Consider the following 13,131-nt stretch of genomic DNA (forward strand, 5'->3'; position numbering starts at 1 on the left):
GTTTATGGAAATTCGTACAACAAAGATAACGTTTATATGAATTGATAATTATTTCGTTTCTCTGTCACGCAGATGCCAATGCCCAGCAGGATACAACGGTCCAAGGTGTCAACAAACTGCGAGAAGCTTCCGTGGCAATGGCTGGGCGTGGTATCCTGCATTAGAAATGTGCGACAATAGCCATTTGAGCTTCGAATTCATTACGAAGAAACCCGACGGTTTACTTCTGTACAACGGTCCTATCGTACCACCGGAAGCTGATGAGATTATGGTTTCTGGTAAGCTACCACGTGGCATTTTAATTAGTTCTGGGGCAGTCAGGATAAATAAAATATAAATTACAGCGAAGAATAGAATTCTACTTCTTGTAAATAATTTTCTATTGCTGTTGATGTTAAGGTTAAAAATAAATATAACAGCAAGCTATTTCCTTTTTCTGTAACAATGAACATTCACCGATAGAGTTTTGCACTCTTTAATATAATAAGTTACACTTTTAACAAACAATGGTTGACAAAGAACCAATTTATAGTATAATAATTTATTATCGTTCTTGCAGATTTTATATCCGTCGAGCTGGAACGTGGAATACCTCGTTTGTTGATAGACTTCGGATCTGGTACTCTGGAGTTGAAAGTTAAACCGAAAAGAACTTTGGACGACGGAGAATGGCACAGGCTCGACATCTTTTGGAATACAGAGGTCAGAATTCTTCTTCTCGTCATGTAGTGTTACGAATATAGAGACTTTTATTTACTTTTTGTCAGAGTTAAGTGTCCTGACTATTGCTATAAGCATATCAATTATTCCTAATGTTGCAGACGGTGAAGCTTATCATCGATTATTGCAAGTCGGCTGACATCTCGGAGCCGGAGGATGGCACGCCTCCAGAATTCAACGATACCAGTTGCCAGGCTCAAGGCACCATACCGCCATTCAACGAGTACTTGAACGTGAACGCGCCATTGCAAATAGGTGGCCTGTACATCGAGCAGTTCGACCCGACTCACTACAAATGGAAGCACATGCCGGTTGGCAAAGGTTTCGATGGCTGCATTAAAAAACTGTTCCACAACAGCAAACTGTACGATCTTGCCCATCCTGGCCTATCGAGGAACAGCGTGGCCGGCTGCCCTCAGACAGACGAAATCTGCAACAACCAGGAATCCACGTTGCGATGCTGGGAACACGGTACTTGCGTGGGAAGCTTCACAGAAGCGAGATGTCAGTGTAACCCAGGATGGACCGGTCCAGGATGCATGTCACCCACCATTTCGACGACATTCAAAGCACATAGCTACGTTAAATACGCCTTGTCCTTCGAACCTGACAAATACTCCACTCAGATCCAATTGAGATTCCGTACTCGGGAGACCTACGGTGAAGTGTTCAGAGTCAGCGACCAGCATAATAGAGAATACGCCATTTTAGAGGTGAGTACTTGAACCACTGTTCTCACATCCTTCGGAACATTGGAGATTCTTTTATCAATTACATATACACTGCTGGCGACAATTATACATTCGGTTTATTTTTTGCTCGTTTATTGACATGGCTAGAATGATAAATGTTAAATTAAGAGAATACGTCATTTTGGAAGCGAGTACTTGAACCACTGTCTCCACAAGCTTGTGAAATTTGAAAATTCTTTTATTAAGCTTACACTGTTGACCACAATTTATACTGACAAATATTAAAGTTTATTAATACTCGTTTACACGTGCTGCTCTCCTCGAGTCTATACAACCCCAAGTACAATTTCAACTTTCATGATTTGTTGTGTTACCTTTTGCCTACTTTTTATTATGAATTCATGTTCCTGATATAAAAAAAAAACATGTGGAAAGAATGACAAATGTATATTGTAACTCGGGGGAGGTAGCACAGTTAAGTTTGAAGCATAATAAGTAAACGGCGGATCCTTTAATTTGTAGATCAAGGATAAAAGGCTGCACTTCCGCTACAATTTGAATAGTCTGAGGACCGAGGAACGAAATATCTGGCTGACCGCGATAACGGTCGATGATGGACAATGGCACACGGTTAGAGTTTCGAGATACGGGTCGGCTGCAACTTTGGAAATAGACGGTGGTGAAGGAAGAAGGTTCAACGAGAGCTTTTCCTTCGAAGGACACCAATGGCTGCTCGTTGACAAACAGGAAGGCGTTTACGCGGGTGGCAAGGCTGAATACACTGGTGTTCGAACTTTCGAGGTGTTCGCCGATTATCAGAAAGGTAAATCTCTTATGATTTTGACCATGCAGGTTATTCAAAAAAACGATCTGAGATTTCAAAGGGTTATAATGTTCACTGGGAAGAGTAAAATATACACAAACATTTCGCTGTAATTATTATTTTTATTAATTAAACGTTACAAAAATATAATTTAAGATAGTAATTTGTAATTGTATTTGGATGCAGACATTTTTTGTTACTATGAATTACTTCAGTTGATGTAAACTGTATGATTAGAAGGGGTTTGACACGAAGTTGCAAATAATAAATATGGATGCAAGAAAATGAATGTGTATCATAATATTTTAAATGTGTTTCAATTAGGATGTCTCGATGACATAAGACTGGAAGGAAAACATCTACCACTACCGCCTGCTATGAATGGAACGCAATGGGGCCAAGCAACGATGGCTAGAAATCTAGAAAGAAATTGCCCGTCGAACAAACCCTGTGCCAACATAATTTGCCAGGATCCCTACGAGTGCATCGACCTTTGGAACACATTCGAGTGCACGTAAGTGTGACAGAATATTTTTAACCCCCGAGTAACTGCCCTTGAGTTATTTATAACCCACGTTACAATGTACTTCAGAAATAGTTTCTCTAGAAACATCGTATGTGATTACAGGACTAACGAAAGTGATACTAAAACAGATTACGCGGACAAAAAAATAAATTTTCTTTGTTATTTGCCCAATTGACGCAATACAATATTTATAAACATAATTTTATTCCTGCGTTTAGATGCGGAGAAGGAAGAATTCCATCTCCGGATAATAAAGGATGCATGGATAAAAACGAATGCATAGATTATCCTTGCTTGAACGGAGGCAGGTGTATCAATCAGGATCCTCGATTCCGGTACAGATGCATTTGTCCTGACAGTTTCTGGGGAGAAAATTGCGAACTCGTGCAGGAAGGACAAACGCTAAAACTCAGCATGGGAGCGTTGGCAGCCATTTTAGTCTGTCTTCTAATTATCCTTGGTGAGTATTTCGTGGCAGCGATAGCTCGTGTTCAAAGTCGATGCGTAGGAATAATAGCACAAGATTATTTGATCGAACAGAAACGAAGATACACAAAATTATTAAAATTATTAACATAATCTCCCTTCGATTTACAGTTCTCGTCCTAGTATTTGTTGTCTACAATAGAAGAAGGGAGTCTCACATCAAGTATCCTGGCCCTGACGATGATGTGAGAGAAAATATTATTAATTACGACGACGAAGGTGGCGGTGAAGACGACATGACAGCATTCGACATCACGCCCCTTCAAATTCCTATCGGAGGACCAATACCGGAAATGGGTGGAAAATTGCCACCATGTAAAGTGCCGTGTAAGTTATCATATCTTCTTATTAACTCGGATTGTGTTGCTTTAGCTGTTGTCCTTTGAAAACGCTAACAATCCTTTGGGAACATTTTCTAGATCCTCTAGGACCCGAGCCAAACGTGGGTATCTTCATAGAAGATCATAAAAAGAGGGCTGACAGCGATCCAAACGCACCGCCATTCGATGATTTACGAAATTACGCTTACGAGGGTGGCGGAAGCATCGCGGGTTCACTGTCATCGGTAGCTTCCGGTGCGTATAGTTACTAATTTTTATCTAAAACATAATATTCTAACCTCTGAAAGTGTTTTTAAAACTAATCGTTCCAACAACATCATTACTAGTTCGTGACATTATTTCGTTGTTTATTCTGTTTCCTTGTATAATAACAATTTGTACAGCGGTAGATTTCTAATATAAAAAACAAAGTTGATTTTCGAGTAATATTGGAAACGCTCAAGAAATAAAAACTAAATAGGAGAGCTCCCAGCTTGAATTAGAAATATTATTGCAGAAGAGGGGTATACAGTATGTTTTACAAGAGCATTGGCTTGATATCTAAGAAAGTAATAAGTACATTTAAAGTACATGTATAATAAGACGCAATTAGCTAATGTTGGAGGATATGGAGAAAAGCTTGTCAAAAACATACAATTGTGCTATTATACAGGGTGTGGCACACAACTGTCGCTACAATTTTTCAGGCACTCACAATATGTAGTCCGATGAAAAATTGTTTCAGTCGAAAGTTAATTAGTTTAATTATGAATTAAAACAAATCCTGTTGCACACATATTTTCAACGACATATATTTTAAGAAAGTGCAATAAAATCGATTTGTTTTTAATTGTAGACACGAATACCTCCTTAAGGGGCCATTCTACCTTGTAGGCACGAAAAATACATGTTTCTTTGTGATTTTCTTTTGCGGGCTATTAAAGAGCGATTAATTCCGTGTTTTGTAGATACATTTATTATATATTTAGCTATATTTACGAATTTTTGCAACGCATAATATCTATTGATTACGCTCTTTTTGTTGATCAACAAACAACAGTTTTTACGAACGGCGCCCGACTGCGTATGTGATATCTTGCGAACAAGTTATCCGAAATCCAAGAACCAACGATATTCTTAATGTAGGTGAGTGTGGTTATAGCATGAACTAGGATCTTTTCAAAAAAACAAAAAATGGCAAAATGGCAGCTATTTTACGAAAAAATACTGAATACTTTCATATATTCGGTTGCTTTTTTGTTAATAAAAGAAAAAATATTACATATATCGCAATTATCCTAGTTCATGCTATAGGGAGACCAGTTCTAAAGATACTGTATAAATTTCATGTTGATATCTTGAATAGTTTTTTCGTTATCACATACGCAGCGCCGAAAAATGTAGTTTCGAAAAAAAACAGCTTTAAAGTTTCACGTCCAGTTGTTATACCTGCGCGCGGTACATTACAGCAGGCTATAACTTTGTTAGTTTTCCGAATTTCAATTTAATATTTGGCAGATATATTTTCGAGACTACATACTAAAAGAAAATGCACAAAAAAAAATTCGATTTCTTAAATCCCACAAGGTAGAAAGGCCCTTTAAACCTATTTTTGAATTTTTAAAAAATTGCTTTCTTAGATATCGAGCCAATGTGAAACATACTATAAACAAAGATTGGAACCAGCAGGTACGGATGACGAGCAGCACAAGTACGAGTACTTAGGTGCCTGGGGTCCCAGATTCGACAAGCTGGCCGACATGTACGGTCCCGCAGAGGAAAGCGACGAAGAGGACTAAAGGGTCGCGGAGCAACCACGAAACTTGTAAGTTCGCACGATCCCGTACATCATTGGGAAACGTAGTGTTCGTGTGACTTTAATACGCAAGGGAATACAGAAAGAACTGTCCTCCGAGGAGCCGCGAGTTACGAACAAACTTTTCAAAGGATAGCCGCGACGAATAAAGGGGACAAATAACAGTCACAGGAGGAAACAAAGAAATACCACCGAAGTGGGTGTTTCCGTAACCCGAGCAACAAAGACGTTACGTTTCGTTCAGTAATCATCGAGCACGACGCCATCACGAATTAGGCGTTCGTCCAGAGGTGCTTGACAACGAGAGAAACAAGTGTCTCTCTATATGAGATCGTTAACGGTGATCTCAACGAAGGGCTGAGAAAAGAGCTACTCGAAGCTCGTCGCGTGACGAACGGTTGTTGCAATAAATCCTCTTGAGTCACGGTGAGCAAAAATGGCGGCATCCGTGAGTGGCGCGTAACCTGAAAAGGGTGCACACACCTATCTGTATATCACGTTACGCGTATACGTAGTGAATTCGCGTGTATGTACCTACACGTGAGACTTTTCTATTAATAAAACAAATCTATATATATATATATATATAGATTTATTATTTTTAGTCACAATCATAGTTACTACTTATCGACGTCGATGTCTCGGTACGTTTGCTCGGTTCTATATTATTGTCGTCGCGACAGTCATCGGTTACCGAAAGAAATGATTTGTCAACGTTTTACTACTGCCAGTATCACTGCCGCGCTTGCGTATCGTCGCGATGTCGCGTTTTAAAGGGCATTTCTCATTTTAAACGTTTACTCCGACCCTTCACCCCATCCCTCGTCCCCCGCCCCTCCCCGCATCCACGTTTACCACCGAGCTCGCTATTCAAGTTACAGGTCGATTGTTTCCGTTTCTTCCAGCGAACGCGCGCCTGCTCTCGGTCCCCCACGCACACGGATCTTGTATCGTTGTCGAGTGTAAAGAATCGCGAAAAGGGAAAAAGGACACATTCGCGACGCCTTCCTCGTTCGCAAGACAAAGGGCGACGATCCTACCGTAATGTGGTCTGTCGTACTAGAATTATTAAAGACACGTTAGATATTGTTCGCATGTCGAGAACCATCCTCATCGTTGTCATCGTCACAGTCACCCACCATCCTCATTAATTATTGATAGTATTATTATTGACATTACAGTATATATATATTATAAATATGGATTTATAAATAAATAAATAAATATAAATATATATATATATAGAAAGAGAGAGAAAGCGCATTGTGGAAAACAAAGGGTACAGAAACGTGGAACGTACGTGAATGTCCGCGAAACAAAGAGAGTTACCGCGCGCATATGTAATTATTATAATTAATATTATATAGCGATATAAATATAAATATAAATATAAATATAAATATATAAACATATACATATTATGTAAAAGGAATAACACACAGACACGTAAAGCGAAGATTAAAAAGCAAAAAAAAATACACACACACACACACAAAGGTATAGTAGCGCGAGATAACGATGGCCGGCTGTCGAGAAAAAGCTCACGGTTAAAGTATCGACATAGTATTAATATTTATTTTCTGTCAATATCGAACCGGCCGGAAATTTCAATTACAACGGGAGAAAGACACGGAAACTGAGACGGGAAATAATAAATAGATCGGCGAGCGAACGAAGAAGGAAATGGCGAAGATCCTTTCTTCGGTGAGTTCGACGCTCGGTCAGGCGCGACGCTTTCGAATCGGAGTTGGGCATCAACTCTTTCAATCCCGACTAAAATTATCATTTTCTGCTACGAAACTGTGCATTTTTACAAACTTACAAAAAAATTTATATGGATTTTTTGTGTAACTTTATCGGTTTCTGTTAAAAATTTAGTTTTTATTTATTTAGGTGTTGAAAGGCATCTTTTTAAATTTTAACATGGAATTATTCTCAAAGTTCAATCATTTTTCTTCGATAACACAATATTAAAAGTAACATAATTCGAACAAAAAATTACTTCCACAGTAATTTAAACAAAAGTGTTAAAGTAATCATTAATTGATCAAATCAACAACGAATAACGTTTCACCTAGATAGAAATGTATTCGAATAATATAAACGAATCAGTGTGAATTTGTCATGAATGAAAATTTGTTTACTTTTATATCTCATTTCAAATTTCTATTAAATAAAAATTGATTTCATTGTGACTCATAAAAGCCTCCAGAATCCTGTCCGATTCTACTGCACAGTGCGTTCAGATTACACGACAGAAAATATTCTCCAACCAATAAAGTTGGAGAAATTTTAAACCAAAGCTTCAAGAGTATATTCTTAAATGGTTGAAAATTTTAAATCGTTCGATCGATTGATCTGAAACGTTCTAAGACTATCAACAGTCACTTGAATGGTGTGTCGATCGTCGTGAGCGGTTAGAGTGTATTTTAATGGTAATCGTCGATCGTTTTATTAAAATTTGCCCAACGCTGTTTCGAACGAGCACCACCGCGACTTTCGGCAGCAACGTCGTCGGGCGCATATTTCCACGCGCGTGTCTCGACTGATTTGTAAAATTCTCTACGGAAATATTAATAGTCAATTTATCGGTTAGGCGAAGCCCCGTCGGATCGAGTGGTCCGGGCGTAGTGTAAGCACTTGTACGAATATTGTAAGTAACGTGTATTTCGGTGTGCCGGTGCCGCTCGTACTGCGCCGCGATCGGTACCGAGCATCGCTGTATATTTGTCCTACCAATTGTCGTCTTGCGTATCGTTCCCCGGTCAATTTTTAATATTACGTTTTACCGCGACCATTTCGCCCCACGCATGTCGTTACATCAATCGTGATACCCACGAATACCGAGAAACGCGTTAATTTCCTTTTGCAATTCAAGAACCTTAAAGTTTTTAGACTTAAAAATTTTATTCACACAGGATAAGTCAATAAAAATCATCGAAAACGTTACAAAATTAATTCCTCTTTGAAACGTTATATCGTACAGGATGATTGAATACGAATTATCTAAAGTACCTTTATTGATTGTTAAAATAATTTAAATACATTTTTCTGTACTCGAAGGAACTCGTGATATGAATTCAATTTAATTTGTTTATACGTGTTATTTTCTGCGATAGCAAAGTAAATTTTGAGTAAGTAGAAATAGTTGTATCAAATACGTTGGTTCCGGATAAAAATTTTGTTTAACGAATGTTGTATGTTTATTGGACGTTTCTCGGTGTTGGTGACATTTCGCTAGATTGAGTTGCGTTTCATTCGCTCACCGTCCTCCTTCGTACTACGCCATTTTGTTTCACCAGCCATTCCAATCGTCGATCTCACCCCGCCAAGTAGATTCTAAGCAGAGACAGTATTCGACGGACTGGCGCTGTAGGAGGACAAACGGTTTATCGTTGATTAACTGATAATGAGTTGAGTAGCGAACGTGAGCGCGCACGTGTGTGTGTGTACAGTGGCGAAAAAGAAACGATTGCCGCGCACGAACGCGAAATCGAAACGATTTCTTGGAGATTGGCTTTGCGCGACAAAATTAGCGAATTCGTACGGAACGGATCCCGCGCGAAGTCGACGCGATCATTTATACGATTAATATAATATAAACGGAATACATAAAATTTTAAACGAAGTAACGATGATTTTGAAAGTTATAATAATTTATGGACCATTTAAATTGCTTTTGTTTGGAAAACTGATTAAATTTTGCCAGAGATACCTACCTAATATAATAAAACTACGAACTATATTATAATCGATAAGCGTATTGTAATCTTTCGAAGTATATTTATAATATCGAAGAAATTTGTACTGTTTTACTTTAAGTGTCTATATTCTCTTAACACAGTAAACGCACCAGTATTTTGCAAAGTCGACCTCCGAGATTTCTTCTCTAATAAGAGCAATTAGCCTAATTTGAGGATACATTAATGAAGTTCAGTCCATTCGCTCGACCTAGGCACCTCGAGAAACTTGCACGACACTCGGTAACATGCAACACCTCACAAATCGCAATCTACGTAGAAAAATGTACGTGACTTACAATTATATCTTTTTTCTTTATAAAACAACAAAAAGAAATGAAACTCGTATCTTTCTCTGTATTATATAGTCATATAAAATTCGTACACAAAAGATACGTTATTAATAATTAAAATAGATTCGAGTTGTGTTGTCTTGAAAATAATATGACTTTTTTTTACCAAATATGCTGAAACAAAAGTTACAACGAAAGCTGTTCGTAAGGTGTACACGAAATTTTATCAACCATTGTCTGACGAAGCAGATCGAAAAATGCAAAGTAAAATCTGTTTATGAAGTTTGAAAATTTATTATAAGAAAAAAAGCTCATTTTGTAAAATGGTTCTTGCAATTGTTCAAAGGCAATATTTATTTTTAAGAATCGGAAGCTCAAGAAATCATCCCCTCTTAAATTAACGAATGCCTAATAGTTTTCGCTGCGTTTTCGTTTATTCTGAATTGTCAATCGCGGTGGAAATATTCACCATATTACTAGAAAACTAACGAATATCTCCTGCGTGTTACAAATGCTTAGAACGAACAAACGACTAGCGGAGTAAATGGAGCCAGAAAGTGGAACCTGTAAATTATGTAGATTAATTAAGTGTGTATATTTAACGTTTTCTTCTGTAACTGATCGTTGCGCAACGCCCATTTCATCTGTATTTTAAATTCGTGCTACAATAACATTTCATTGAGTAATTTGCGTGAATGGTAGACAGCGACTAATTTTACAACTTAAGAGCGACTCGATTCGATAAGAGTCTCCGCATTTGTACAAAAAAAAAAAAGAAATGAAATTTTCAACGAGACGACATCAGTTTTGTGTCGTCGATACTCATTTTACGCGTTAAGAATTTGTTAGCAGCCGCCACCTGTACAATACAATAGCACTCGAATTCTTCAGAGAACGTTTGCTTCGATATATTAATTAATCACTCGTCGAGCAATCGGTATTAATTTAAGGTACTCTGTGAAACACACACGGCTCAACTTTTTTACCGAGAATTAAAAAACGGAGGTACCGAGAAAAACGACGAAAGGAAATAATAATGCGTACTTATCCTCGAAGAGATCTCAATGCCGCGACAGGAAGACGGTGGAAAGATGGCCGTTTCTTCGGCTGTGGCATGTAATCTAAGAATGAACGACGAACGTAGAGCAGGGCTGGGACATGTCGTACAATTTTCATGCAAATATAATTCGAATATTTTGCATTTAGAAATTCGTAGCATTGAAATAGCGTAGGATCGAGTCTTTTTTCATTTTAAATACTATACAACGTTTGTATTTCGGTAAAAAGTAACATGTTTATTCATCCGTAAGACGCGAACGCTGTATTTGTGTACGTTTATATGTAACTGTATTCGTTTATATTGATATGCATGCAGGTTACCGATAACGCGTGACTCGAATTATAATAAGATGTAGCGATTAAATATATCAATTATTCGAATTATTTCAATAGCGTAAATCTAGAAATACTTTCTTATTCGATTCAACTCGAGTGACATAGTATTCGAACGTTGACGCTTTGATGGCCGCAAGTTTCACGCGAGGACTTTGACTCGAAACTTTTAAACCAAATATTTTATAAATAATCAAATATTTGCTCTGCATTGTTTCGCCCTTAAGGAAATATATCGATATCAATTTTAACAGTTTTCATCCTTCGTCCATAGGAATTTTTGTTAGAAATTATTTTTGAATCATTGAATTGTAGGAAACTTAACTCGATAAAAATATGGATGGTACGAATATTATTTTGAATCTGAACAGCGGTGGTCAAAGGGTTAAATTATAATAGTCCCAGCCCTAAGGCGGAGCCCCGTGAAACGCAAAGCAGAAAATCAGCGGCTCATCCTACATATCTGTAAAACTTTTTCTAAGCACTGCCCGATCGTGCACAAACAAGATGGCGCGACAGGTCGAGCCTCCGCCCAGAATAATTTAACGGTGAAAAGCGACTCGAAGGATCGATTGATTTTGAAACGGCACTAGTCCGCTATCGTCGCAGCTCGACGACGAGAGAATTCTTTTCGCGAGTTAAAAAGAAACCCTTTCTATGGTATGATTAGTTTAGGTTGAGCTTCGAGAGGTTGGCAGCGAGCAAAATTCTTTCGTCATTTATTACCCCATTTATTTTCAAAGCTATTAACTCCCCTTGTCTTATTTTAATCAAGAAGGATAATAAATCAATTTTTATTTACAATCTTTTAAGAAAATCACAATTTGTTCTCTTAAAGAGCCGTTAGTAAAATAGAAGCTTAAAAACCGTCGATATTTTGCTTGTTGTAGATAATAATATTAAAAATATTGTAGAATTATGTTCATTCCTATCCACTTATCGTTCAAATTATTTTCATTTGAGAATAAATCGTTTCTTTGAAAATTAGCACGTAAAACTTTCTTTGAAGTGGTAAATGTACCAATTCCGCCATTTTTTAATATAGATAACATGAGTAACTATCAATAAGATTCGTTGCTAGGCAACCATCTAGTCGTCACCGTGGAGATGACGGTTGTTTTGGCGCGTTGGAAAATTTGAATTTTTAATTTTCTTTAGTCAATTACAACACAGTCGGTTTAAGTTAGAAAATAATAGCAATATGCATAACGATGGATGACACTGCCTGTCAGAGCTCAACTTAAAATAATTTTAGGATAACTGTCCCCTCTCTCTCTCTCTCTCTCTATCTCTCTCTATCTATCTATCTCTCTTTGTTGCTCGCCATCCGGACGCTTTTAACACGAAACTTGTATTGCGACTACGAGAGCGAGCGAGACGCTGATGTACATCGAAAAACGATGCTCGCGTCGCTGGAAATATTCGGTTGGGTATCCGTTAGACTCAGTGTACACTGTGTTTCTTCTTTGTTCGAGGTAATAAAGTGAATTCTTGTACTGCAACATTTTTGGCGTATTCTTTGACAAAATTTACTCTTCTGTTTCTTTTGTCTCGTCGAACGGCCTCGACTACGACGCAAGTACAGATCATTTTCGAATTATTGTTTCTAAATTTCCTTAATTCCGTTAATGTTATATCCAACTTGATGTATTTCTGGACGCTGAGCAAAGAAACATATTCTCTGGGTTGTCGTTGGCCAGTGCAGCAGCCCTTTTTTTCGATGACGAATGTGTTTCGATTGTTCGGATAACGCGAGAAAGGAAAGGAGGAAAGTTATCGAGGAGACTAAAAAAAATAATAATCGAGGATCTGACCTATCGCCGTCGGTCAGCGAGGATCGAGAAAACCACTGTAATATATACACTTCGATCGTAACGATGTAACGCTGCCACTGAACACATCCCGTGTAGTACAATTACCGTACATATAATATTCTGCAGTATACTGGTACACACCGTATTATTAATTGAATTGATATTTATTAACGATTAATTATTACATTATTACTACTATATTATCTATACCATTTGTACTTTATATTTCAGTTCGAACGAAATAAATGCCTTCTTTTTCATAAAAATAAACCGATCGTTGTGTTTTTGATCGCACGTTTTCGCGTCCAATCTTCCTTTCGTCTTTGGAAAATCTATGTCAACGTGGTCGTTGTATAAACAAAGATGGTAGAATGTTAACCACAAATAGGATATCTATGAAATATACCGGCAATTCAAAAGTATTTTTTTTGTTTTTAAACTATAAATTATTACGTCTAAAACTAATCTACCTCAATATTATTTTGAGAAATATTAATTTTTAGGGTTTT

General features: G+C 37.6%; 1 protein-coding gene across 1 annotated transcript in view; it reads left to right on the forward strand.

Moving 5' to 3' along the window:
• LOC122400487 (neural-cadherin) overlaps window positions 1–5,542 on the forward strand; it is a 355,065-nt gene extending 349,523 nt beyond the window's left edge. Inside the window, exons 28-36 of the mRNA XM_043401991.1 lie at window positions 73–278; window positions 560–702; window positions 822–1,433; window positions 1,935–2,235; window positions 2,560–2,749; window positions 2,980–3,221; window positions 3,359–3,574; window positions 3,667–3,822; window positions 5,257–5,542. Coding sequence (XP_043257926.1) covers window positions 73–278; window positions 560–702; window positions 822–1,433; window positions 1,935–2,235; window positions 2,560–2,749; window positions 2,980–3,221; window positions 3,359–3,574; window positions 3,667–3,822; window positions 5,257–5,366 — 2,176 coding nt within the window. The 3' untranslated portion in view covers window positions 5,367–5,542. The remainder of the gene's footprint in view (window positions 1–72; window positions 279–559; window positions 703–821; window positions 1,434–1,934; window positions 2,236–2,559; window positions 2,750–2,979; window positions 3,222–3,358; window positions 3,575–3,666; window positions 3,823–5,256) is intronic.
• The last annotated feature ends 7,589 nt before the right edge of the window (window positions 5,543–13,131 follow it).

The sequence above is a fragment of the Colletes gigas genome, unplaced genomic scaffold (genome assembly GCF_013123115.1).
Source record: "Colletes gigas isolate AHSC1104 unplaced genomic scaffold, ASM1312311v1 Colletes_gigas_Sc00018, whole genome shotgun sequence".
NCBI lineage: Eukaryota > Metazoa > Arthropoda > Insecta > Hymenoptera > Colletidae > Colletes > Colletes gigas.